Source organism: Aristolochia californica, unplaced genomic scaffold (genome assembly GCF_029961685.1).
Source record: "Aristolochia californica isolate CCGP_79_NKW_82.1479 unplaced genomic scaffold, dmAriCali1.0.hap1 SCAF_9, whole genome shotgun sequence".
Lineage (NCBI taxonomy): Eukaryota > Viridiplantae > Streptophyta > Magnoliopsida > Piperales > Aristolochiaceae > Aristolochia > Aristolochia californica.
The window spans coordinates 1,057,265-1,085,227 of record NW_027182290.1 but is presented as its reverse complement, the minus strand read 5'-3'; the positions used below and the strand labels follow the sequence as shown (position 1 = coordinate 1,085,227).

Sequence of the window (27,963 nt, the reverse complement as noted above, 5' to 3'; positions counted from 1 at the left end):
TAGGGGCTACATTGCCAAGGATTTGGCTTACCGCCAGACCTAGCCAGTTTTACACCTGACTCGGGCGAACCCTGTAACACTCATCGAACCATTAAGTGGACTTGCTAGGACGGAAACTGAGCACGTGAGAGCTGAGAAACTACTGGAGATATCGCACACGTGTGATTCACACAACCGGTTTTTGGAGGTGTATATACTCTTACGGTAAGACCACCGTTAGACTCTCTCTATTCTCCCGTTGCTACCTCATCTCGACTAGGAGAGTGAAAGGCGCCGAGGGCGTCCCTTCCCGCGACTCCTTGGACAACCGAGCTTCCTACTGCAAAAGGGAGACTCATAGAGGAAAGAAAAATACCCACGCAGAGGTCTGTCTTCCCCTTGATCAAAACTCGAATGTGTCATTAAACCGAAACTGCAAAAGTTCTCTGATGTGGTCTTCTCTCTCTTCCGTACTTTGGATGTTTTTCGCATGCTTTATAGGGGTTTTTCCCCTGAATACCTTCAAAATACGTCTTGTTGGAAATTTGGAATCCCTCAGCTCGTTTGAGTTTTTGGTTCCTGAGGTGGGAATATGTGAGTGTTTGTTTTTTATATGAGGACCTTGAGCTAGAAGTTACTCTTATTGCTTTCAATGTGATGACCATACTCTTATCGAGTGAGCTTAGGTTTTTGGTCGGTGCGTGTTCATCTCGCAATGGTTTCACTTAACTATGAACCGGGAAATTCATTTCCGTCTCTCTCTTTTTTTTTTTTCTTTTTTGTGGAGAATAACGTGGTCGCTTAAAACATAAAATTGTGTAAATACCTCTAGCTATTGTACTTACTGGAACATCTAACGGCTTCTCATTTCGATTCCAGCTGTAAAGTCGATCTTCCTAGTAGTAAATGCTCTTGATTTCATGCTAGTGAAATGAAGAAAAGATTGTTTAAGACTTTTAGTTTGTGAAAGACATCCATTTTCGTTGATGTGCATATTATGAAAAATATCCTGTTTCACTTGACATGCTTTTACATTACTCTTATTTGCAGCTCCCTTTTTCCGCTTAAATTATATTAGATGGCAATAATACCTTGTGGAGGGACATGGGTTGCTCAATGGGGAATTCGTCCTCAAGTGATGTCAAGATCTTCATCAGCACGACCTGTAGCATGTTATGAAACAAATAATTTCCTTAATTCCCAACTTGGGTAAGTCTTTCTGAAACAGCCTATAGGAATGTGACTAGAATATCTCTATGTTAGTTCTCATACCACTAATACTGCTTCTGTTTCATTAACGTTTTTGAATTTGGTACAGCTTGTGTTTGAATTTTATGCTGGAAATATCATTAAGAAAACTTATATATTGGCAAGTAGATGATGACCGTCAACTAATTGGATAAAGCCGTCAGGCTGGGTGTGGTTTTATTTTATTATTAGAAATGGTGATTGAGTGACTTTGGAGCCCACAGAGACAGTAATAGAAATGTGGGAGAGACAGAATATTGAGAAAACATATCAGGTACCCCTGTTGATATGACTCGAAATTCTAAACAATGATTTGTCTTTTGTCATTTGGATGGACAAGATACTGAAACTATGAGTTGAAAGTCCATAGCAGCGCTTCTTACCCCTTGAGAAACTTGCTAAGTCCCCAGTGAAAACAACTGCTCCGCAATAGAGTGGATTTGATAAGGATGTGTTCAAGGCTTTGATCTTGCATAGGTGGACTAGGTCTTGATTCAAGGATATAAAGGTTTGGAGTAGGGATCAGTACTAAATGAGCTACCAGTAAATTCCGTTTTAAGAGAAGTCACTCCTAAAAAACCAAGTAGTTACAACAAATTTAAAGGGATTGGGAGCATGTCATATTTGTTGCATTTATACAATGCGCGCCGCATGCTAAAGAAGCCTTGGTGAGTAAAAAGGATATTAAAATATTATAGAGTTTTTAGGAGGATTGAATCTTGACAATTCGTGATTGCCACATCACTCCTGGTTGTAATTGCTACTTCTTTCCAGGAAGAAAGAGATCTCAGTGTTAGTGCATGAACTGTCAGCTCTACCTTATTAAGGGCACAATCCTCACTTGCTTAGGTAATGAGGCTCTGGAGCTGGGTCAGATGATTGTTCATTCTTCTGTTGATTTGTAACACTTATGAAATAACTTGGCCAGATAAATACCTGCGCGTCTCAGATAGATCCTTTCAGAGTAACAGAAAAACTGGCTGTATCTTTTCTTATACAACTTAAATAAGAAGATTTGGTCAAGTTACCAGCACCATGGCAGCCAAGCATCCATTGGGACAGAAAAGAGGCCTTCTCAGATATTTTTGTTGATCCTGTGTTTGCAAAGCCTGGATTGTGTTGTGAGAAATACTCGTGTTTAGGAAATGTCACCAAGGGGAAGTAGGAAGTTTTCTCCAGAAAATAAAGCAACACTTTTTTGGTGGTCTATAAAGTCCAGGGATGGGTGTTTTGGTTTTCCAAAATGTTTCAGGTTGTAAAAAGCTGGATATGTCTTGGACGTTTATGTGAGGTAATCTGTGAGGCACCCCCTTGTAATGTTTGAGTTATATATATGTCAAACATTATGTATTTATATCAGTGTGACCGACATTACAGGGGTTGTGACATAATGCCCCCAGTAGTCGGATATGTATCACCTTATGTGTGATGTGTCGATGTTATGCCCATTGCCTGCCCACGATTAAGTCTTATCCCTACCACCCTAATAGTAGTAAGCCATAATTTCTTTTTGTGATTCCTTTACCGATCTCCTTCTAAAGCCCCAAAATTTGGACGTGGATACCGAGAGACCACAAAATTTTTCATATATTTCTGAGTGGAGAGAAAATCAAGTGAACAGGAATCCAGCTAGAGAAGAAGGCCCGCACCCTAAAATGAAGGGGAATGAGAATCCCCCCTTGGCCATATCAGCAAATTATATATATTGCAGCAGATATTAGCATGTACATATATATATATATATATATATATATGTTTAAATGCTGATATTAGCATTTACATTTTGCTTGTTTGCAAAGCAAGGAAAAGCCAGATGAGGAGTTCTACTTTTTAGTTAATTGGCATCAACAACTATTTTTGTTTCAGGGGTACATGGTGTTAGAGTGGTTCCGTCCACTCTTGTAGGTGGTAGCTTTCCTCACCTAACAGATCGGTCTGTTGGGTTGTATTGGCTAGCCGCTGTCATGGTATCAGAGCTGGGCACGCCATGTCCCGCATTCGAATCCTGTGAGAGGCGGTCAAGAATGGGCGAGGTGGGTGTCAAAGTGGTTCCGTCCACTCTTGTAGGCGGTAGCTTTCCGCACCTAACAGATCAGTCTTTTGGGTGTATTGGCTAGCTGCTGTCATGGTATCAGAGTGCGTGCCCAACTCTGATACCATGACAACGGCTAGCCAATACACCCAAAAGACTGATCTGTTAGGTGCGGAAAGCTACCGCCTACAAGAGTGGACGGAACCACTCTGACACATGGACTGGAGGCTTAAGACAATGAGAGTTCTCTTACTATCTTCAGTGATGAGCAAATAATTGTATCTCTGAGTCAATAATAATAGTTCTCTGACTATCTCCGAGGAGCAAGTAGTAAGAGTTTTATCCAGATAATGAACTCTTGCTCATGATCCCTGACCAAGCTTTTGTGAATGGCATGTTCTGATCAAGTTCTCCTGCCTCAGACCAAGGTTAAGTGTAGTTTTAGTTTTTATAGTGTATACATAACCATTCATCCCAGGTTACACATTCAAAATTATTGGTTCTTTTGGTTTCTTTAGGAGTGCTCTTTTTAGTGGTCAATGCTTCTATCAGAAGTGCCATCTACAGTTTCTTTGTTCTCTTTTTCTCTAGAGTTTCTGTGACTATTAAATCACTACTGTGTTTGTTTAAAATTTACAGTTTTATCTGCTTTATGAATTTCATGGCCATTGTGGTATTCTTATCATGATGTTGAACATGCAGGATTTCAGGCAAAGAAAAGTATATGGCATCTTCATATTCAAGTTTGTTTACAGAAGATTCCATATGTGCACTATTTAATACTGGGTCATCTGTAATCTCTCATCGACGCAGGGGATCACGGCTCATTGTCAGAGCTGACAGTGTGAGCATAGCCATTCTTGTTTTTAACAGTTCTTTTTTTCTTTTTTTTTTCATTTGAATGGTAGCACCTTTTAGTTCTCGTCTTAAGCTGATTTCCTGGAAATAATTTTATTTGCATGACATTTCTCTGCTAATATCAAATTTTCATTATGTTTTATTATCAACAGGATTACTATTCTGTCCTTGGAGTATCAAGAAATGCCAATAAATCTGAGATAAAAAGTGGTATGTACTAGCTTCTTGCCCCTTCGTGTTGTCACAGACCTGTGCTTTAATTCTTTTGATAGAACTCCTTTCTTTCATCTTATTATTACTCAACTCCTAATTGTAATTGTCCTGCGTTGTTGCCTTTTCTTTGAAAAATAAATTTGGTTACTGGATTTTGGTTTGATGTTATAAGAATAATATTATGATTTAGTTCAAGTACACCCTGCAGGTCCTCTTTTAAAATTCTGAATCATGAAAGGATATTTATCTGTGTCAATAGGGTGGGGATTTGTCATTTTCATTTTTTTTATAGATTCAAATCCAATTTGATTCATCTAAAAGGTCTTCACTAGGATTAATTTATGGTTGAATTTTTGGGACCAAGTTGTGACCATAAGCAGATCTGCATAAAAATCTTATAATAAAAAAAGTGAACCAAGTAATTTTTAAGACTTAAGTGAAACACTTATTATGTTGATGTTTTAGTATTTTGTCATTCAAAAGGAAAAAATATTTAGTTTCTTATGTGTAAGTGGGGAATTGATAATTCAGTACCTTTCTGATGCGGGAGGGGCGTCGTGACTGCGATGTGGTGCTGATTTGTGAGGGATAAAAGAGAAAGTAGGAGGAGGAGAGGAAGAAAGGAGGAAGTGAGAAAGAAGAAGAAGAGAAGGGACGTAGAGAACCAAGAGTAGTGGAGGGAAGAAAATAGAATAGTAGGGAGAAAATTTTAAACTTCATTGAATGCCCTGATTTTCAAACATCATGGGTTTAAATAGAGACTCAAAACCGTAGGGATATTTCAAAATGACCAAATACCCTTGATGGCAAAATACCCCTAAAGACCAAAATGCCCTTGAACAAATAATTTTTTTAATCTCTAAGGACAATGCAAAATATAAATAAATAAAATAACAACTAATCTATCCTAAATGCTTCACTTCCTAGCCACAGAGTGGTGGATCTTGTCGTAGTCCGGTGTCTTCGAGTATAGACTCTTGTAATCGGTGGCACATGAGGGGTGTCCTCATCACTTTCTCTTGTTCCTTTTTAGTTTTTATCCAAGGCGTCTTGTGTCCATTTTTAGTTTTTCCCCATGTTGGACCAATCTTTTTTGGCAAGTATTGCTGTTTATGTTTTAAAGAAGGTATAGTTGTCCCTAAGAATTAAAGGTACAGTTGTGATTTTCTTGAAAGGACTGTTATGCTTTTCAAAGAAGTGAAAAGTTTAAGTTACTCTTTACCTTCAACTTGTATTCATCCCCAACATTGTTGAGACATCCTTATCATAAGTATGCTCATTGTCAGCATTGTTTGAGTTTTACCCTAAGTTGGATTGGTACCAAAATCCACATTCATTATGCTTCATTACTTCTGTCTGTTGTTAGATTGCGCCTCTACCTCCAATTTGTGGCTGACCCTAACATGGTTAGACAACATCTTATCTCAAAACCTTCCCAACTATGGTTGTTATCATCAAAGTTAGTGCATTGTCATCAGGTCCAGCTACAAGTAGGGGTGGCATCGAGCCGAGCCGAGCCCGAACCTGCCTATGTTCGAGCCGAACTTGATTTAAATATTTCGAGCCGAGCTTCGAGCCGAGCCTCATCTCTAGCCTAAAATTGTTATCGAGCTCGAGCCCAACGAGTTTGAGTCGAGCTTTGAGCCGAACTCGAGCCTCAACATACATTTAAAACATTTCAAAAAATATATACTAAATAAAATATATATAAAATTATGTATATATTTTACATAAATTTGGACATAACCTATATATATATATAATACATGTATAAGATTGGGCATACTTAAAATTAAGCATAATCTATATATATAATACCTGTATAAAATTCGACATGATCTCTATATGAAATTGGGCATAATCAACATACATAATACCTGCATAAGTGCTCCATAAAATTATTTATACATTCCATAAACACTCCAATAAATTGTTTATACATTCCATAAAATAGTCTAAACACTCCATACACTGCATAATATTACAAATAAATTCCATACAATAATCAAACACAACAAAATTAAATGAAATATCACTATCAATTTACAATCACCCAAATAAAAACTATAAATCCATTATAAATTTACAAACTATAGTTATTTCTCTTTATGCTAGAAAATAATATACATCCTTGCTTGATCAAAATCTCCACCTATGACTAAAACAAAAAATAAAATTAGTTATTGTCAGATAAAAAAATACTCTTCCACTAGTAGTTACTTAATGTCATTAAAAATATTAAAATTACCATGATGAGAAAAACGTGAAAAATCATGTAGCTGGTAGCATTATCTCTACACTCTTCTTCTCAGGCTGTAATCATAAAACAAAATTTTAATAAATAAAACTAAAAAATATCGTAATAAATAATTAATCAAAGAAATTCACTTTTTGATTTTTCTTTATACTGTGAAGAGTCCGAACCCAACCAGTGTCACAAATCAAAGTTTGAAATGTATTTGGTACCAAGGAAGAACTATACGAGTCTATTACTTTACCACCAGCACTAAATAATGACTACGAAACTACTGTGGATATGAGAATTATAAGGGGGGTTAGTCAACAAACTTAAAATTTGAAGTTCATCTTCATCTTCTGCTTCAAATTCATTTAATTCCTCTACATGAAATTCAATTTCAAACTTGGTGTTAGTGTGGACAAGTTCATATACATTGAAAAACAGTTTCCAGTGTTAGTGCCCCAAAATAAGAAAAATATAAAAAACAAGAAAATGAATAACTTATAATAGTATACTTAATTAAAACATAATATTTAAACCCCAAATTAGGTAAAACAAACATGATTACAACACAAATAAGTAATTTAATGTATAATTAATATATTAATTAATTAAATTAGATATTATAGTATTTATTGATTGCTGTTTATTATACATTAATACAATAATTACGTGAGCCAATTAACTGTGTACATGATTAATTATAAAAAATAAAAAAATAAACAGGAAAAATTGATCAAATGCTAACTTTAACACATTATATTTTTACGTATTATTGCATCGTCCAAAAAACAGGTTGAGAATAGAATTTGCAAGTTTTTTTTTTTTTTTTTTTTTTTTTATAAAAACCACATGTGCGAATTCGCATGTGTGAACTGCACGTGCGAGTTCGCACGCTGAGCGGGACGGAGTGTCGAGGGGGGAAAATAATCTCCCCCCCTCAGCTTAGGTCTCCGAAACTTTAGGTGTCCGGGGGTTCCCATTCCGGCGAGAGCGGTGGTCGGCTGATTTGACGGCGGCAGCAGGCGGTGGTAGGGGGGTGACGACGACGGGAGAGGGTCCAGAGCAGCCGCTCTAGTTGGGGTACGACGAGGTGAGGGCGACGCTATGGGAGTCGACGGCGACGACGATGAGAAGCAGAGAAGGGGGAAGGATTAGGTGCGGCGGCAGCGGAAGGGGCACCGGCGGCGAGAGGGAGAAGGGAGATGGAGGCCGAGAGAGGGAATTTCGGAGGAAAAAGAGGGAAGGGAAGGGAAGGAGGAGACGAAGAGAGCGAGGGCGAGAGAGACCGAAAAAAAATTTCGGGAGAGAAGAGAGCGAGGGTAGGAAAGAGACCGAAAAAAAAAAAATTCGGGAGAGAGAGAGCGAGGGCGGGAGAGAGACCAAAAAAAAATTTCGGGAGTGAAGAGAGCGAGGGCGGGAGAGAGACCGAAATTTTTTTTTCGGGAGAGAAGAGAGCGAGGGCGAGGGCGAGAGAGAGACCCCCGATCCCGCCGCTCGTTAAATTAACGAGTCGGCTCGTGAGCCGACGAGCCGAACCCGGCTCTGCTCGAGCTCGGCTCGTTAACCTAAACGAGCCTATTTCTGAGTTCGAGTTCGGCTCGAGCTCGAAATATAACGAGTCGAACCGAGCCGAACATGAGCCGCTCGCGAGCCGGCTCGGTTCGAAGCCACCCTTAGCTACAAGAGTCCTCCTTGATCATATGACTGTTTTTCAAGGCTTTCCTTACCATTTCCATTCATGTCATTTTTTACCATTCTCTGTTTTCTTTTGTCCTATGAGTCGCATTACCAGGACGGATCTTAGTGGTGCATGATGGTGTTAATGATGAACCTATGTAGAGGACCTATAGTAAGCTTAATGCAAACTTATACTGGAACGTCAATATAAATAATTTTTCCATATTGATGAAGACTTTGAATTCAATTCATTCTGCATCTGGCATCTTGTCCTAGCCATTAGTTGACCAGTGTATTTCTTTTCTTATAATATGCTATCTGAGACATTAATTTTGTTTTTCATCCTTTAGTGGGCCAATGGAAATGTATTGCAGTAGTTGTCAATTAGTGTTTATCTATTACTCTTGGCTCCACACACACACACACACACACTATATATATATATATATATATATATTGTTTGATACCGTGAACATAGAAATCTGCTTAGGACTTGAGACTGGTGTTACTGGCTATACTCTCCAATGCTATTTACCTATCTGGGAGAGACATTGTCCTGATTAATTAATGATATTTTTCTTTGATCTCCAGCATATCGGAAGCTTGCGAGGAATTACCATCCAGATGTCAACAAGTGAGTTGGTTCTTGTTATTTTTATATGTTACATGCTTTGCCTTGGAATTTTATAAATTTTGTTTCAACTAGTATAATAACTCTTTTGCCACCTTCTTGTTTCTTTTTTGTGCTTTTGTGTCAAAATTCTCAGTGAATCTGCATGTTTTTTCAAGGCCTTTTTCGAGGTTTGCATCCTCATAAAATAAACTTAAAGCTCCTTAAGAGCATATTTTCAAGTTATATGTATGTGTGCTTAATTAAACAAGTAAAAACTTAAATATTTTATAAAACCTACTTTAAAGACTTGATACATTTTGGAGTGTACATGAATCTTTGAAAAAAAATGGTCTTAATACATATTCAAAATCTTTCAATTGTTTGAAATAGTTTGATTCAGATATTTTTTTGTTTTTGAAAGTTTCACCTTTTGTTTCTCATAAAAAAAATTAGTTTTTGTTGCTATGTTTTCTCTGCATTTTATTTGGAAGACGACGTACTGTATTTAACAAAACAAACATCGTTCAAACTTATGCCTCCTACTTTGAAGCTCTTATCTCAGTCTTACCCTGGGTTAAATGTATTTTCCTTAGTTTTGATACCTCTGACTGAGGAACCCTTCACTATATTTCCAACAACATGTGTTGGCATGGGTCATGCATCTGTTGCTGTTGTTATGAATTTTGCTGTGGGGTGAATAAGAAACTTCTGCGTACTCTATGCCATGTTAACAACTGAGAGTATCTGTAATTTGCCATTTTGTTTTGGTGTCCTGTTAGGACCAAAAATAGGAGCAATTGCCTGCTGACCTTTTTTATGAAGAATTATTCTCTCTGTTTCTTTGTAATATTTGAATTTTGTCATGCTTTTGTCTTCAATTTTAACTGTTTCTTACTACTTGTCTGTTGATACTGGCTCCACCCAATGTTCTCATAATTATTTGCCTTTTTGCTCATTGAATCTGTGTACATTAATGTGCGGAATTTTAACTTGATGGAGACTCAAAATCTATTCTAATATGTCATTCCAGAGAACCTGGAGCAGAGCAAAAATTTAAGGAGATTAGTAATGCATACGAGGTTAGTCCTATGTCACTGTTTTCTATTGCAATAATATGAATCATCTTGCTCAGCTAGCATCTTGTATTGTGTAACCTCTGATCTCTGATAAGAAAAGGTGTTGCTCTGTAGGTCTTGTCAGACGATGAGAAGCGATCATTGTATGATAGGTACGGAGAAGCTGGTGTTAAAGGTGCTGGGATGGGAGGCATGGGGGTGAGTTTCTTCTCTAAGTGGATACTTTATTTTTTTTTTCCCGCTGCAAAGCTGAAACTTGAAAACAACTGTGTAAAACTTGTTCTTGATTCCACCTTATGTTTAGCGACTAATATGGAGATTTAAACGGAAACTGCAGCAGGATTTCAGCAATCCATTTGATCTCTTTGAGACCTTCTTTGAAGGTATGGGTGGAATGGGTGGTAGAAGGTCTGCAAATCGGGCTGTTCGAGGTGATGATGAACGCTACAATATAGTCTTAAATTTCAAAGAAGCAGTGTTTGGTACAGAAAAAGAGATTGAAGTAACGAGGCTTGAAAATTGTGGGACCTGTGGAGGTTCAGGGGCTAAGCCAGGGACTCAGCCAACCAAATGCAACACTTGTGGAGGCCAAGGCGAGGTCATATCAGCTACACGCACCCCATTGGGCATCTTCCAACAGATTATGACCTGCTCCACCTGTGGTGGGACTGGTGAAATGTCTACCCCTTGCAAAACCTGTGGAGGGGATGGGCGTGTTACAAAAACAAAGAGGATTAGTCTCAAGGTTCCTGCCGGTGTGGACTCAGGTAGCCACTTAAGGGTTCGGTCAGAAGGGAATGCCGGTCAAAGAGGAGGTCCACCGGGTGACCTATTTGTTGTTATCGATGTCCTACCAGATCCTGTGCTGAAACGTGATGGGACAAATATTCTTTACACTTGCAAGGTTTCATATGTGGATGCAATCTTGGGGACAACCATCAAGGTCCCGACTGTAGATGGGACCGTGGATCTTAAAATCCCTGCAGGGACACAGCCAGGGACGACACTGGTCATGGCCAAAAAAGGGGTGCCCTCTCTTGATAAGAGATATTCAAGAGGAGACCAATTGGTGCGCGTCCAGGTTGAGATTCCAAAGAGATTAGGTACAGAGGAACGCAAGCTTATCGAAGAGCTTTCCAATTTAAGCAAGAACAAGATTGCGAACAGCAGAAGGTAGTGGACACTGATTTTGTGGGTCTTACTCTTGCCCTGTCAGGTGGGCAATCAACCTCATGAAACAGGAGTCACCTAGGAGTGTTAAATGTTATAGCTCGAAACCTAGATTTGTCTATGAGCTTATGTAGGGAAAGTAACATATATTTGCTAACATTTTTGTTTCATTATCTCAATAGCTAGTCAGGAAAGAATTTCACCGTTAATCAAGAAAAAGAAAAAAAGGAACGGAAGAGTTTTGAGAGATGTATTTTCTAAATAGCCATAAGCTTGATGATGTTCCTCTCACCACTTGCCCAGACCCTCAAATTTGTTTCTGGAGTGGTTGCTGTAATCTGTAACTGAGCTATGATAGACTAGTAGCTTTGGTTCTTATCTTCAAAGCAACAGTTCTCTTTGTTTCTTGAGCCGCTTTTCAGCCTGACAATGTAATGTGCACTCTCCATGGGGTTCTTAATCAATGTCTAATATTCATTTTGTTTCATGCTGAGACGCCGTTTAGAAAATCTCTTCACTGTAATCTATTTTTAGACGAATTGGACATCTAGGTTGGAGAAAGAATTATGCCTGATGGGATAATTATATCGGCTTTTAAGAAAGGGATTTCCTTGATATTTTTTCTTGAAAAATATTAACAGATTAATTATGTTTAAAAATGGGCTACAGATCTTCAAATTTTCATCCTCCTGAGATCTTGGAGTTCAGTCGGTCTGAATTGAATCCAGTCATCCACACAAAGGAGAGAGCATAAAGAGATAAAGGCTGAGCATCTCACATCTGTCCCTGCTTAGCTTCACTGCTCCTTCGTTGATCACCAAGAGAAGGCAGCCATGGCAAAGCCACACGCTGTCTGTCTGTCGATCCTTCCATAGAGCAGGAAGGCTTCCCATTCGAGACTATGCCGGAGGGCTTCTCCTCCCCGGATATGGACGCCACCCAGAACATTATTGATCTCTCCCTTTCTGCCATGCAGAACTGCCTTGCTCCATTCAGGCAACTCGTGAAGAGGCTGAGGAGATCCACCTGGTGCGCCGCCTGTGACTTGTATAATTTACGATGGAGGAGGAGAATGGGGATCCGGGTGGTCGCCTTGTCGTCGGTGAATGGCGGCAGCTCACCGTGCTTCATTAATCATTTCGAGGAGCTCAAAGAGGGAGGCTATGTTCGTTTCAAGGGTAAACTCTAATCTTCTCTCTCTGCCCATCATTTATAAAACATTTATTTAAATTTTAAATACAAAATATATGAATTTTTTATATAGTGATTTATTTCATATTAAAAATTCTGTGCCCCACATCTCAGAAAATTCCATCAGTGCTTATCCTTACAAGGGCAAAGCATGTCAGAACCACCGTGATTCCTCTTGCCGTCCCCACCTTCTCTTCGTCGTTTGTACTCAATGAAATAGAGCTCATCAGCGCTCAACTGGAGGAAGCCACGTTTTATAAATGAAAGGGCAGCATCTCGCTTCCGTCCCTGCTGAGTGCTGCTTCTTCGTTGCTCCTTAACAGAGGAAAGAGGAAAGCAGCCATGGGAAAGCCACACGCTGTCTGCGTCCCCTTTCCTTCTCAAGGTCACATCAACCCCATGATGCAACTTGCCAAGCTGCTCCACTCGAGAGGCTTCCACATCACCTTCGTCAACACGGAGTTTAATCAGCGGCGACTTCTCAGATCCGGAGCTGTCGGACCTTCGACAGAGCTGGAAGACTTCCGATTCGAAACCATACCGGATGGCCTCTCCTCGCCGGACATGGACGCCACCCAGAACGTTATTGATCTCTTCGTTTCTACCCTGGAGAGCTGCCTCGCTCCCTTCAGGCAACTCGTGAAGAGGCTCAACGCGGATCCACTCGGTGCGCCGCCGGTGACTTGTATAGTTTCTGATGCCGGTATGAACTTCACAAGTGTGATGGAGGAGGAAATGGGAATCCGGGTGGTCGTTTTATGGACAATGACCGCTGCCAGTTTCCTGTGCTTTATTCATTTCGAGGAGCTGATGAAGAGAGGCTACGTTCCTTTCAAAGGTATCTTTCTTTTCTCTCTTCTCCCTCATTTTCAATCTCCACGACGAAGTGATGACAGTAACCGGATCGTTATCCACAGACCACATGGGATGTGCTAATCCTATTTCTTCCAGCAGCTCTCCATTAATGACAAGACTAACCTTTGAATAGGGATACGCAACTTCTATTTTGTCAAGCAGATGCTAGTGTTAGCCTCAAATGTTTAAAGATGTTTTAATTATATTAATTTTTTATTTATATTGAGTTATTTAATTATACTATGACTTATATTGAAGCGTTAGAGTTTGGGTGTAATCGGTACAAGGTTAGTTTAATTTTAATTGATTTATTATTATTTTTATTATAAATAAGAGTTTATATACTTAAATTAAAATAATAAATAAAAAAAAATCTCTTTTTTATAAATTCAACAGATAGCTGCTTCACCGATGGGTTGCTCGACACTGCCATTGACTGGATGCCAGGAATGTCCAACATTCGTCTAAGAGACTTCCCTAGTTTTATCAGAACGACAGATCCTGATGATGTAATGTTCAACTACTGCATGCGACAGATCAAGATCATTCTGGAGGCCCCTTCCATCATCATCCACTCGGTTCATGAGCTCGAACCTCTCATACTTGATGCTTTTCTAGAAGTTTATAAGGGAACATGGTACACGATTGGACCGTTCTCTGAACTTTGTCATTCTCTCCCAGAAACCAAGTTGGATTCTATCAAATCCAACTTGTGGAAAGAAGATCACGAGTGTTTGGAGTGGCTCAACAAGCAAGTGGCTCTCTCAGTTATCTATGTGAATTACGGCAGCATCGCAGTTCTTACTGCTGATCAGTTGATTGAGTTCGCGTGGGGCCTGGCCAACAGCAAGTGTCCGTTCCTCTGGGTCGTTCGGCCTGATTTAGTGACCGGCAGCATTGGTGGCTTACCGGATGAATTTATCGAGGAGACGAAAGGTAGAGGATTGATCACAACCTGGGTGCCTCAGAAACAAGTGCTGTCTCATCCCTCAGTTAAAGGATTTCTAACTCATTGTGGTTGGAACTCTGTTATAGAGAGTATCGGTCATGGGATTCCGATGCTGTGTTGGCCTTTCTTTGCGGATCAAATGACAAACTGCAAGTTCGTTTGTGACATATGGGGAATCGGCATGGAGATGTGCCATGAAGTGAAGGGAAGTGAAGTTGAGAATTTGGTGAGGGAATTGATGGAAGGAGTGGAAGGGAAGAAGCTGAAGAAGAAAGCCATGGAGTGGATGGAGATTGCCGTGCAAGCTGCACAACCAGGAGGGTCTTCTCACGGTCATTTTGAGAGGTTGCTGAAGAACTTGCAAGGTGCTGAGACCTGAAAATTACTGAGATTGGATAAATTCTGTTTTGTTCGCTAGTTATTTCCAGCTCTTGGTTGTAGTAGTAATGTGGACTTTGGCTTTCTCAGGACGTGTTTTAGAAAAAAATTAAATTTGAGCTACATATATTTGCACGTGACATGTATCCTGCTCGTGGTAAAATGTAAGGAATTTAATCAAAATAACTGATTAACATTTTTTAATTAACTAAATACCTAATTTTTAAATTACCCAACGTTGAACAAGTCAAGATTCTTGAGTCAAACTGGAGTGATCTCCCAGGCTAGTTAAAAAGAACAAGATAAAGCTTGTTTTTTCCCCTTTGTCTTCAACTTCCACAACACCACTTTTCTCGTTCTCTCTTCTTCTTTGTTCTTTTTGGATGGAAGTGTTCTCTTACATCTTTCTTCTTGGACTTTCTTATTGACCTTATCGAGGAATAGTATCACAAATAGATTAGTGACTACAAAATTTTCTAAGTTAGCTAGTCATTTTCGAATAGGTGTTCGATCCACCTTCATATGGTATCAGAATAGGTACTCATATGTTGGACTCCAGCCAAATTATCCCCTTCTAAAGCCACAGAAGAAGGACTTATACATGCATAGTCCTATATGGATTAGTGAATACAAAGATCTTGAGTTTATTAGTTGAAATAATTTTTTTTCTAGGTTGGGATAATCTAAAGGTGGCTACATCTTCTCTTCTATGCTCTTCATCTTACTTTCATACTCATTGTGTAAACTACTTACCTGCTCATGAGTTTGTCACAACGCCTCTTTGGTTTGAGACGAAGATGGTTGGGTCATCCTGGTTACAAACGGTTGAGCCAAACCCAACCTCTTAATATACCCAGACCTAGCTCGATGAATCCGATGCACGATGTAACTTTCATCAACCTACTCACCAATCTGGTACTAACCATATGCGGGATAATCTCGCCCCGTCTTAAATTTTGGTTTAAACCCCAACCATTGACAGCGTTAAATGGTATTAACAAGGGGCAGGTGGTTTAAGCCCTAGTTTCTAATCCCAGTAGAGAAACCTCCTATAGATGCAACCAGAGATCCGATGCCATCAAGAGCATTAGATAAACACACTTCAAGTATACATAATCACAAAAAGCTCCTCCTAGGATAAAAAATTAAATAAAAAGAAACAAAACAACTCCCCGGCGGCAAGCCTGGCCTCTCAATCAGAGCCTCACATTTGACTCTGATTCTGTAGAGAGAGAGAGACAAGGTGGGCGAGCGCAGGCTTTATGAGGGGCTGGCGGAGGCGAGAGGGGCCCACGGCCGTCCAGGATGTAGAAAAGCTTTTGGCAGATGAAATCCAGCTCATGAATGACAATATGTGACGAGACCCCACGTGGAGGCTTTGCCAGTTCACGGGCTTTTTTCAGTCTCTTAGAACCTAGCTGTCTCCTCCTCATCCTCCCTACCTCTCTGACCCTTCTTAAATCCCAGCTTCTACCCTCATTAAATCCTTAAATGGCCGCCTTGTCCTTTGCACAAATTGGCCCGGAGGGGACATGAATAAATTAAGAATAATGATCCCATTATGTTTGGTAGGTCTCCTTATTTGTCTGCTTTGATAGAGAAAGCTAGGAGATCTTGTTTGCCTTTATCGACAGTTTCTTAGGTACTACATCAATTTTGTTGTTCAGATAGTCATTAAGGGAAATTTTAGGGGTATTTTGGTCTTTCAGGGGAAATGTTGTGGAACAGCCGAACAGGGAAGCAACAGCGCGCGCGCGATATTTACAATCCATGGAGGAGAGGAAGCCGTAACGAATCGGAGAATAGTGGGAATATTAATGGAGAGACAGGGAGGACAGAGGGGCTAGTGATTTTCCTGCAGCTGTCATTCGATATCCAAAACACCAAAAAAAACCCTCCCTCCGAGACTCCAGACAGCAAAGAAGCATTTGCAGCTGTCGGAGCAAACAAACCCTTCTTTTCTCTCTCTAAACTTATAGGGAACCCGGTCAAACAGCTTCTTCCGGCCCCCATTAACATTTCTTCCAGCTCGATATCGATACCCTCTTTTCTCTCTCTCGAACTTGGAGGAGCTTGGGAGGAATGGAGGAAGCGAACAAGGAGGCCGAAGTGACAAAAAACAGAGGCGGAAGAGGAGGGAGTTTGAGACGAGAATGATCTGAGTAGGATTTGCGTTTGACACATATCTTGTGTTCGACGATTTTCGGCACCCATGTCTCACCAGCATTACAGATCGCAGTTTGGCGATACCACGTTTACAAAGGTCTTCGTTGGTGGGTTGGCTTGGGAGACCGCCAACGAGGAGATGAGGAGGTACTTTGAGCAGTTTGGTGAAATTCTTGAAGCTGTCATTATTACTGATAAAAACACTGGAAGATCCAAGGGATATGGCTTTGTGAGTCCTTTCCTTCTCCTCCCTTTCTTCTTTGTTTCTTCAGATTGTTAATTTCTTCAATTTTTTTGGTTCTATCTATCATGTGGTGATTAGTCTCTCGATTAGGCCAACTGGGTATGACTCTGTGATGGATTCTGATATGAACCCAGGTGACATTTCGTGATCCTGAATCAGCAAGAAGGGCCTGTATGGATCCTAACCCTGTGATAGATGGGAGAAGGGCTAATTGCAATATTGCTTCTTTGGGGCGTCCTCGACCTTCTCCTCCAAGAGGTAATAAGCTAGCTGATCCTTGCAACTTAGTCTTCAACTTTTGCAAAGTGACATCCATGGTTGATACGGTGAAGAAAACATCTCATGATTGATACAGTCGAAACAAAATTAAACCAGTCAATGTTCAGGACTTGAATCTCTGTGGTTTCAATGCAGGACGAAATCAAGGTGGAAACCAATACCAAGGATCCATGCAAGCTCCAACGTCTTATAGCAGAATTCTAACTCCCCCTCCACCTCCTCCTGTTATATATCCTCCTTACGGGTAAGCACCTCTTTCTTCCATGAAAAAGAATAACTTCTATTTTGCTCGTTAATGCCATGATTGGAACCAAAATCCTTTGCCAAGGTTCTTCTGCCTATCTTAACGAGCAATTCATGCATTGGAACTATAAGATTTGACGATCGAAGAGAAAACTTTTGAGACAATGTTGAAAATTTGCAGAGACTAAATTAGTTTATTAGGCACGAAAGCATGATTGGTCTCCCTACATAAGAACCCAGTAGACACAAGTGGTCGGTTATGTTTCGGTTTTGGAAAAAGGTTTTCTCTGATTTTGAAATCCGCCTCTTAAATGTGGTCCACTGCGGGATCTGCGTAGCTTTCATGTACACTCGGAGGGGCCGCGTGTCCCCAATCTGTTTCTTATTGGGTTTCTAAAATATGTCACGCGTCATGTAACACTTTTGTATTTTTTATTCTTCAGGTATGCTACATACACATCCGATTACGGATACCATCAAGTGAGTTTTCATTAATAAATTAATCGAGGGATTGGATTTTCGTGTGGTTCGCGGAAAATGACACGGTTGATGTTTGTTATTTGTAACGGCAGACTCTGTATAGCCCTCATCTCCCAGCACAGTACTACCCTCAGATGTACGCGACGTCGTCGTCTAGTATGGGAGCGCCGTACGCGGGCTACGGTTTCCAACCGTCGGGGGCGAGTTTTTCAGCCCCTCAGGCTCCTCGTTTGCAAGTGCCGGCACCTTACGTGCAGTACTCTACACCGGCGGAGGGCTCTGCTGCCGCTCCATCGCAGCCTTACACCTTCGGGCCGGTCCCTCAACTGCGGCTACCGGCTTTCGTCTCAGGTAACGATTCCGCTGCTGAGTTGAAGATTCGAGGAGCCCAGGTCTAGTATCTAACGCGTGTGCATTTGTGGAGCAGATAGCCAAACGTTAACGACATCAACAACGACAACAACTGCAACGAATGGAGTGAGTTCAGAGAGTACTAATACTTGACAGTACTGGGGATGGAGTTCACGGGCTGTGGGGTTTTTGGTTGTTGCGGAAGAACAATTTGACAACTCTCCATTTGTGTACAATCTGGGCTACTGGAGAGTTAGTTATACATTATCTAGTAGCTTTTCTGGTTACGTGGGAAGACCGGTAATGATACAGAAAGATGACATTTGAAGAGCTACGGTGGTGAACCATCATTTAACTCATTGTTGTTCTCATTTCTCTTTTTTAATTGAGTATTCGATTCTTCGACTATTTGCCCTTGGCCTGTTCTAAGAGCTGTATGTTTATGAGGAGGGAATGTAGTCAACAAGAAATTGCAATAATCAGCAATGTCTTAATCCTTTTTCATTTAGTTCTCTCTTTTCTGGTTTTCCTTTAAGAATATGGATATCAATGGGTGCAATTCACTCTGCTTTAAATGTGAATCTCAAACGTGTTTGTGAAAATGCCGAAGAGAGTTTTGGGTTGGATGAAGATTAAAGAAACCTTCAGGGTAGTTGGTATTCATTAGGTACTGATCAAATTCATATTTATGCATGCATGCGGAGGCTCTGCTTTTCCCCATTGTTGTTAGTAAGAAGAAAAATATGGAAATACTTGCCACCTTTCCTCAATGCGTCTGCTATTGTGCCATTGCTGATCTAGGAGGGAGTGGGCCATGGTTTTTATTAACAATAGCTTTCAGTTGCCGTAAGAAGAAAAGAAGAAGAGACAGCTCTAATTCATCACACGGTTAGACAAAGTGGTTGTTCTTCAACCAACATCGCCTCTACTTCTTTCTCCGGCCATTTCCAACGTATCAATTTTCCTAATGACTCGATTAACCCTGATTTCGTCTCAAGCTGAGAAGCATCTTAAAAAACCCCAAAAACCCTTTTGAACAAGGGTTTTCGAACAAGCTGAGGTCCACCTTTCGTACGTTTCGTTTCATGAGATATACTCTGGCGGGACTATAAGAATCCCGCGGCTGTTACATGCCGGACCTCGTCCATGAAGCTCCTGCAGCTAGCCCAAACGCCACTTCTCTGCTCTGCTACCATGGAAACATTTCCGGTCGAACAAGTTCATGAGTCGTCATCTCCCTGCTCCGGTCGAACACAACAGTCCCGTGAGCCTCTTCCCCTACTCAGCTCCTTGCTTCGTCGATCGGCATCCCCACCTCAACAACAAGCTTCAGACGGACTGAAAGAAGATGACGACGGGGTAACCGTTGCATTACACATCGGCTTACCAAATCACTCGGAAGTTTCTGTCGTACCACAGCACAAAGATGAACTGATCCCCAGTTTGAAGTATTGGATACCCACACATGCGCAGATCGTTATCGGCTTCACCCACTTCTCTTGCCATCTTTGCCACAAGACCTTCAATCGGTTCAACAATTTGCAGGTGAAGTTTTTCTTATTGCTGTCTCGACTAGATTCGACCGGGTTCTTGATAGTTCATCTTATCGACTCAGTTTCTGTAAAATGAGCGTTTGCATATATTAATTGACAGATGCATATGTGGGGGCACGGGTCGCAGTACCGGAAGGGGCCGGACTCGCTGAGGGGAGCCCAGCCGAGGGCGATTCTTAGCATCCCTTGTTACTGCTGTGCGGAAGGATGCCGAAACAACATTGAGCACCCACGAGCAAAGCCGCTGAAGGATTTTCGGACGCTGCAGACGCATTACAAGAGGAAGCACGGGGCGAAGCCGTTCATGTGCCGCAAGTGCGGCAAGTTCTTGGCCGTGAAGGGCGACTGGAGGACCCACGAGAAGAACTGCGGGAAGCTGTGGCTCTGCCTGTGCGGCTCCGACTTCAAGCATAAGAGATCGCTCAAGGATCACGTCAAGGCGTTCGGGCCTGGCCATGGATCCGCTCCTCCTGCTTTTGGTAACGGTGGCTCCCTCGCCCTGGACTTGGACAAACTCTTTGATGACAACCCATCGTCTTCACGATAATGTTTAGTGTCCTTCCTGTTACAATACTGTGTTCTGCCTTCGCTCGGCGTTTTCGTTCTGATAGATGTTTCCAAGGTCTGACTGGAGTATACTTGTTGCAGGGGATTGGATTCATATGAATAATGAATAGAGAAGACGATCTGCAGAAAAAATTCTCTCAAACGAGTTTTCTTGTAAATCCACCAAAGAGACTTTCATGCAAATATGCAGAAAAATGAGAATACAGTTGGTCAGAATTGACTATGGTCTAGGTAAAGGTCAATTCAAAGCGAATCTAAGAATGTCAAACTTCATCAATGGATCACTGTCACTGATCATGATAATAAATACCCAAACTAGAATAAGCAATCTAACAGTATTCAATTGGTGAACTAAAGGTGGTCTGTAGTTTGTTTAATTATTACAATAGCCTCTAATTCCTCAGTGATGAAGAAAGAGCGTTATCTACTTGAATTTCTCTAGTCAGCAAATTCTTCTTGTTTTTGAGGCAGAAACGATGTAAGACAGTAGAAAGAAAGAAATCACCTGGGAAGTATTAATCCACATGCCATTTGATGATGAAAAGGTCTTGTTGGTGTAAACTACCACCAATAATCGCAATTCTTAATCTGAAATAGAGGCTTCTAATGAGCTTATTCTCTTAAATGGAATCAATTTTTGTTTGGAAATCTTGTGTACCAGTATAAGCTCTTGTTACTGTAAAGTTGAGTCCAAGACCCGTCCTAAAATGACTAGCCAACTTAGGATGTCTTTTTCCCAACTAATAATGTCAAGATCTTTATATTTACTAATCTATGTGGGACTATTCCTTAATATTTTCCTTCACGTGTAAGCCCTCTTTTGTAACTCTACATGTAAATAATTTGGTGAAGCTCACATATGAATACTTGTTTTGATACTATATAAAGTTGGGTCTAAGGTTCATCCTAAAATGACTAGCTAACTTAGGAAACCTCTTTCCCGACCAATAAATTCAAGATTTTTCTACTCACTATCAATGTATTACTAGTGACTAAGGTTAATTTCTCTTGTTGTTCTCTTCTAAAACAACATTATTAATAAACTTGAATTTGTCATATTGAAATGGGTTCTTTCTTTATAATATAATGTGGGAACTAATTTTCAACAAATCTTTCCTCAACTGGGCAATAGGTTAAACCCCACAATATCATAATAATATTTTAAATTATTTGGTTATTTATAGAGGATGGTTGACAGCTCTAACGGTGTATTTGAAACCCAAGAAAATAAAAATTTAACTATTATTATTTCCAAAATATAATTAGTAAAAATGAGATAATGATTAAATTCTCTATTTTACTAACTATTTTTAAAAATAATAATTATCAAATTTTTTTTTTTTTTTCATGGGTTTCAAACATACCCTTAACGACGTCACCGATTCCACTGAGTCGCCCTGTATTCCTGAATCGGCTAGCCTAGTCGTACTTCTGCTCCTGCCCTGGTGCTCCCGGTTGTCTCATTGGAGTTTCCCAACAACCTTTCAGCACCCAAGAAACTTCTCGTCAGGACAGTCGAAGCCAGAGAGCCCTCTGTAAACCTTGATGCCACCTGTCCCAAGGGTTCCAGCATCTGCCATGGTTCTGCGGAGAAGAAGCTGTACGCTGCCTATTCGCGTCCTGTCGATTATTGATCTCTGATCTAGGTGCTGATAGGTAATCTCGTTTTAATCACTATCTTGGTCATAAACTTACTTGATTGTCGATCGTCCCGTCTTTTACAGTTCGCTCTGGTAACTCTTCTATTGAGTGATTCCGAACGTGGAAATGTTTGAAGAAGATAGAATTAAACACTTTATTGTTGACAATATCAATGTCGAATATTTTTAGCTTCTCCATTCGGATGATTCTGTTCCGGCTGCATTTAAGAGGAACGTGGGCGCATTTGTTTTGATAGCAATGCAATTGCTCGCATCGTTCAGCGCCCTATGAAGGATGCTTTGTTGTAATTTTCGGGTGTCGGTGTTCTTTGGCAAAATAGTTTTGATTGTTTCTTTACTTTTGAGTAATGCGATGATTAGGTTCCTTAGATTTTAGATGATAAGTAGAAATGTACTCTAGTTTTATTGGAGTATGAAATTGAACTCTATTCGTTTCTGCAAATAGTGCTGCTTGATAATCATGTGATTTCTGTATTTCTTCTTCTTGATTCTAAGCCATATTTGGCAAACTGCTTTATGCATCGATATCTTTTTAAGTTTCATCTTGAAGGCTGCTTAAGTGAGAGCACCTGTACTCGTACTGTTTTAATTTTTATCTGCAATTGGTTTCACTATGTCTCTTTTTGTAGATTATATATCTAAAGTAAGACAGAACAGCGAAATTTGACTGCTAAAAGCATGGTAAGAAATTTCTCTGGCTTTGGCGTGCAATCCAATATGAATCCATATTTAGTTTCTCATTTATGTTTGAATTTCAATGCTTGCTCTCTTTGGTTTACTACTTTGTTCAATTTGAACAGTTCAATACTTTTGGCTTTAGTAAACTTTCAAAAACTTAAATGGTTTGATGCTATTATTCCTATATTAATGAAATAATACTTATTTTTTCTTAAAATAAAATAAAAAATACTTGGTGTTTTCTATTTGAAAGGCAGTGAATATTAAAAGATACAAAACAGATTTGACCTAATGGTACAAGTTGGATATTAAAGATTCCTTTGGTTGAAATTTTTCTTTCATCGTCTGGTGCTTGCTTATAATTGTGTCTGTGACCTCAAAATCCCACCTGGGAATTTCTTTGTAACGTTTGCTTGAGCAAAGTCAGGTTGGCTAGTTCACTGTCGTACTTTTCTCCCTCTATTGTTGCCTATAAGTTATTTAACTTCTTGTGAATTATGTTCAGTTGGGTCAGTTTTACCTTTGTAAAACAACTAACTCTAAAATGTAAGAAAATGGTGAGAAACAGTGCTTACTGGCCAAAAGCTATGACAGTTGTTAGATTTATTCATTTATTTATTAGTACATGTGCACTTGTCCATTAGTTTGAACGCATCATTTTGACCAAGGGAAAACTGACCCATAGATTCCTTTTTCTCATTTCTTTCAAGACAAAAAAAGACTAAAAATAGAATATAGTACATGAATCTTCTGCTTTGCCCATTCGACATTTTTCTGAGAAAAAAATAATGATGAGTTTCAATATTTAAAGGAAATTGGATTATTTTGTGTTTTTAACTTTCAATATTAATTGATTCAGTTCCATTTAAAAAATATTGTTTATTGATTTACTTGCCCACTGTTCAATCTGAGCCTGCTGCCTTACCTATTTTGCAAGTTCCTTTGTAGTTTAACAGACAATGGACTTTGGGCATGATAATATGTGGATTTTCCAGACATTACTCTCTAGCTTTTGATTTTTTGTTATTTCATTTTTAATTTTGGTTCCACGATATCTTCTATATGGATTATGTTTAGGACAGCATTATCATCATTTCATTAATCATATTAGACAGCCTCTTTAATTTCTTCTTTTGTTGATCCAATTTTGTTTCGTATGTGATTATTTTCCAGGATTACCTCATTGGAGCATTTAAGCCTCCATGTAGCATTTCGATAACATTTGCTGATGGAAAAAACCGGAAGCAGGTTTTTACTTAATCCTTGTGGGCAGAAAGGAGAGATTATGGTCTTGATGATAACTTATTAATTGTATGCATGGAAGTAGCTCTGTTTTGTTTGAACCGGAAGCAGGTTTTTACTTAATCCTTGTGGGCAGAAAGGAGAGATTATGGTCTTGATGATAACTTATTAATTGTATGCATGGAAGTAGCTCTGTTTTGTTTGAACCGGAAGCAGGTTTTTACTTAATCCTTGTGGGCAGAAGGAGAGATTATGGTCTTGATGATAACTTATTAATTGTATGCATAGAAGTAGCTCTGTTTTGTTTGTCACAATGGGAGATAATCTTGTGTTTATTAATGATTGTTAGTGTTACTGCTCAATTATATCTAATACTTCTCCAGCAGTTTCAATTTGGATAGAAGGAAGTCATTCTATTTCTCACCTGTACTTGTGTGTCTGCAGGCTTCTATGAAAAAGGAGAATGGGCAAATTGTTTCAGTCCCACTTTTCCAAAGTCATGAAAGCTTTGTGGGAGAGGTATTATGGAGTGTTTCCTTGTAGTCAAGTGTTTTTTGCTCTCTGTTGTCTGTTTTCTACAATTCTCAGCAGTGGTCCATGTGATTGATAGGTCTCTATCAAACCAGTTCATGGGAAGAAGGTAGAACACAATGGTATCAAAATCGAGCTTCTAGGTCAGATAGGTGAGTTTCATTTGGTTTGAGCTTTTCTCTAGTATTGCATTGTTATCTCTTGGTGCTTGATGTACCTATTACACATAACTTCTTATTATCCTTGTAAGAAGTCTTTGATCAGCTTGATACATGGGAACTAATGGAGTAATTGGAATTGTCTTGTATATGTCCTATTTTATGACAAAAAATTTTCTTGTGCAGAGTTGTACTTTGACCGTGGCAACTTTTATGATTTTGTGTCCTTTGGTGAGTTAATTTTCTAGCAAGTCTACCTTTATTTTGTGGTTTCCCAGAAATAAAATGGGGGGAAGAGATTTTTTTCCTCACACAGATTTATATTTTAAGAACAGAAGATCTCAACTGATGAGGTATTTTTCTTACTTGTAAATGCATGTTTATTGAGTTGTTAATTTACTTAAAAACTTTTCCTTAGGTAAAGTAGCAGTCATTAAATACCAGAAGATAGGAATGTACCTCTAGAGACTTGCCTCTTGGCTTGTAACACTGCAAAATTACTGAAATAAAATGGAGGGACAAAGCTAGAGTATGAGTAACCCTGCTACGAGCTTTTGAACTCTTAAGGAATACCTAGTTTTTTCAAAGTCCAGAAAAGAAGAACTTGAAATTGCAGGTGTTGTTTACATAACTAGCAGTACCTAGCACATCAGAAAAAGTCACTAAGAAATTATTCCCAGCAAAAAAGAAAAAAGAAAAAGGAGAGAAATAATGGGTCTATAGCAACCAATAAAGAAAACTTATTTTAATCTTCAAAGCTTGTTCAAAGTTAGAGAGCAGATTTACCTATTTATAGACTTAAAACATCCAAAGACATGGCAAATAAGTAACATCACCACAATGACAGATTCCTAAGAGTAAACATCATAATTACAATTGAATTGTTACTTTGTATATTGAAATCAGCTGCTAAGAAAGGATTTCAGCAAAATTTGATGAAAGCTACTATTAACGAGCTTTGGAATTTTTTTCTAAATTGACTATTAATAAAGAAGCTTGCTAGCAAAAATTTTCCTGAAGAAAACTGTCCTAATTGGGACTGTAGACAAACTCAAAAATTACTAAAAGTAGAAACACCCTGACTTTCCTTGATCAAAAGTACTAAATAGAGTATTTTCCTAAAATAGAGACTTTCTAAAAACATGAACACTTGTATTCAGTCTTTTTCTTTCCTTTTCTTCTTTATTATTTTATGTATCTTCTTCTCCAATTGAGCCTTGTACTACATCAGCTTGGTTCTGTGCAAGGGCAAAGCCCACCATCAATGTATACCAAGGGTCCTTTTACTAAAATGAGTGGCTAATAGTGAAAGCTAGACTGCCTTTGGCTACCTTCCAACATATGTACTTCTTTAAAGGGCATGCCAGTCCAAAGTATAAATAGAGAATTCTACATATTTATTACTCTGCATTATTCTATTACAGATAGTTATATTTAAAATTTCTAATTTCTTGGTCAGCACGTGAGTTGGAAGTTCCTGGTGAAATATATGAAAGGAAAACATACCCGTTTGAGTTTTCTACTGTGGAAATGCCATATGAGTCCTACAATGGAGTTAATGTCAGGCTTAGGTATGCTGTATTTTTAAGTTTTGTCAGAAGAACTTTTTTATCATTATTTAGAGCTTCAAGTGGTAGTATGTTTAAATGTTGGGTTCTTAAGACTTTATCTTTCTTTTTATCAATAATTAATTAATTGGTGCACTGTTAAAAAATTTCACCTCTTTGATGGTCTTGCTTTTTCGAAATTTGCAGATATGTTCTTAAAGTAACAATCAGTCGTAATTATGTTAGCAACATTGTGGAGTACCAGGATTTCTGTGTATGTCCTTTGAATTTATCCATCCGGACTTCACTTATAATTTCCTTGCCTCTTTGACATAATTAAACGTTAAACAAATTATTCCTGAATTATGATTCAACATTGATTTGTTTTTCTCATTGTCTAGGTCCATAACTACTCATCATTGCCATCAATCAACAACAGCATTAAGGTTGGTGATTGTTGTTCCAAAATGGTGTTTGCATCATCTTTATGATGTTTAGACAATACGTAAAGCATAGTGATCTCTGACCCACTATTCCTTTTTAAACTATCCCTATGTTTAAAGCCTATCGTTATGACTCAAGAGTATATGCTGCATTGACATGCTTTTGTCACCTGAGTTTATCTCAGTACATTTAGACTCGAGTCCATTGTTTTAAAGTTTATTGATATGTTGAGGTTGTCCTGGCCATTTCCAGATGGAAGTTGGAATTGAAGATTGCCTGCATATTGAGTTTGAGTATAATAAAAGCAAGTAAGTCTAGCTATTTCCTACAAAAAAAGACAAAAATCAATTGGTGCCATATGAAATCCTTGTTTGGCTTAATGATTGCTAAAACTTGTTGGTCTTATTGTTGACAGTGTCTTGTATTTGCGTTTTGTAACCAGATACCATCTGAAGGATGTTATTGTAGGCAAGATATTCTTTCTTCTTGTAAGAATCAAGATAAAACACATGGAGCTTGAAATTAGACGGCGAGAATCAACAGGATCTGGTCAGAGCACGTATGTAGAGACAGTAACACTGGCAAAGTTTGAGTTGATGGATGGTGCTCCTGTCAGAGGTAGTAGCGTCAACTTCTTATATCCCCCATGTTACTTCTTTGAGTATTTGAGTTACTTGCTATGGTGTTGTTTGGCCAATACCAGGCTTAAGTTCATCAACATTGCTCAATTGGTGCATTTATGCGTTGTATGTTTACATTGTTACAGGAGAATCCATCCCGATTAGATTGTTTCTGAGCCCATATGAACTCACACCAACATATGTCAATATTAACAACAAATTCAGCGTGAAGTACTACTTGAATCTTGTCCTTGTAGATGAGGAGGATCGGAGGTACTTCAAGCAGCAAGAAGTCACACTTTGCCGTATTTTGGAGACATCTTGACTTTGTGCCTTGCAATGTTGACTTTCTTTGTCATTTTAACAGTATTCTCAGGTTGATCATCTTTTCTTGTGGTAGAATCATCAAACGCATAAAAAGATTTTGTGAACGTTATTATTTGTGTATGAATATCTTGATTGTAGTCGGTTTACTTGTTAATATTTTTAACTTAGTTTTGTTTTTCCTATATATCTCTTCCTTGTCCCAGCTGCTGCTTTATTTCCAAAAATATTCTGCTGCTGCTCATGGGTGTTTTCAAAGAATAATATTCGGTAGAAATTGGTATAGCTATATTGAATGATTGGATATATTCTGTGATTAAATGTGTTATTTTTTTACAATCATTCTTGAACTCCAAAAACTGTCGCTTGGTTGTTGTACTCTTCTTTTACAATC

The 27,963-nt window shown here is 39.1% G+C and overlaps 5 protein-coding genes across 6 annotated transcripts; all 5 read left to right on the top strand.

The window, feature by feature from the left end:
- The first annotated feature begins 242 nt into the window (after positions 1-242).
- LOC137940525 (chaperone protein dnaJ A7A, chloroplastic-like) lies at positions 243-11,595 on the top strand. Of its 2 annotated transcripts, none has more exons than XM_068785637.1 (8): positions 243-365; positions 1,030-1,188; positions 3,962-4,103; positions 4,270-4,327; positions 8,841-8,883; positions 9,893-9,941; positions 10,053-10,136; positions 10,279-11,595. In XM_068785637.1, exons 2-8 carry the CDS (start codon positions 1,058-1,060, stop codon positions 11,113-11,115), a joined length of 1,344 nt encoding a protein of 447 aa, XP_068641738.1. In that variant the 5' UTR covers positions 243-365; positions 1,030-1,057; the 3' UTR covers positions 11,116-11,595. The 2 variants fall into 2 exon arrangements, with proteins under 2 accessions (XP_068641738.1, XP_068641737.1); XM_068785636.1 differs by having other exon boundaries at positions 10,276-11,595.
- A 970-nt stretch (positions 11,596-12,565) lies between these two features.
- On the top strand, positions 12,566-14,595 carry LOC137941593 (7-deoxyloganetin glucosyltransferase-like). Its single transcript, XM_068787075.1, has 2 exons — positions 12,566-13,137; positions 13,551-14,595. Exons 1-2 carry the CDS (start codon positions 12,642-12,644, stop codon positions 14,480-14,482), a joined length of 1,428 nt encoding a protein of 475 aa, XP_068643176.1. The 5' UTR covers positions 12,566-12,641; the 3' UTR covers positions 14,483-14,595.
- Positions 14,596-16,355: 1,760 nt separating this feature from the next.
- LOC137941461 (uncharacterized) lies at positions 16,356-18,748 on the top strand. The gene is made up of 6 exons (XM_068786893.1): positions 16,356-16,876; positions 17,026-17,149; positions 17,306-17,414; positions 17,857-17,893; positions 17,986-18,244; positions 18,321-18,748. Exons 1-6 carry the CDS (start codon positions 16,694-16,696, stop codon positions 18,395-18,397), a joined length of 789 nt encoding a protein of 262 aa, XP_068642994.1. The 5' UTR covers positions 16,356-16,693; the 3' UTR covers positions 18,398-18,748.
- Positions 18,749-19,304: 556 nt separating this feature from the next.
- On the top strand, positions 19,305-20,482 carry LOC137942031 (protein TRANSPARENT TESTA 1). Its single transcript, XM_068787703.1, has 2 exons — positions 19,305-19,789; positions 19,898-20,482. Exons 1-2 carry the CDS (start codon positions 19,391-19,393, stop codon positions 20,342-20,344), a joined length of 846 nt encoding a protein of 281 aa, XP_068643804.1. The 5' UTR covers positions 19,305-19,390; the 3' UTR covers positions 20,345-20,482.
- A 1,361-nt stretch (positions 20,483-21,843) lies between these two features.
- LOC137940258 (vacuolar protein sorting-associated protein 26A-like) lies at positions 21,844-27,756 on the top strand. The gene is made up of 12 exons (XM_068785208.1): positions 21,844-22,020; positions 22,655-22,706; positions 23,877-23,951; positions 24,390-24,464; positions 24,556-24,628; positions 24,821-24,865; positions 26,094-26,205; positions 26,389-26,455; positions 26,583-26,627; positions 26,878-26,933; positions 27,068-27,243; positions 27,392-27,756. The coding sequence occupies exons 2-12, from the start codon at positions 22,704-22,706 to the stop codon at positions 27,568-27,570; spliced, it is 906 nt and encodes a 301-aa protein (XP_068641309.1). The 5' UTR covers positions 21,844-22,020; positions 22,655-22,703; the 3' UTR covers positions 27,571-27,756.
- Positions 27,757-27,963: the final 207 nt, after the last annotated feature.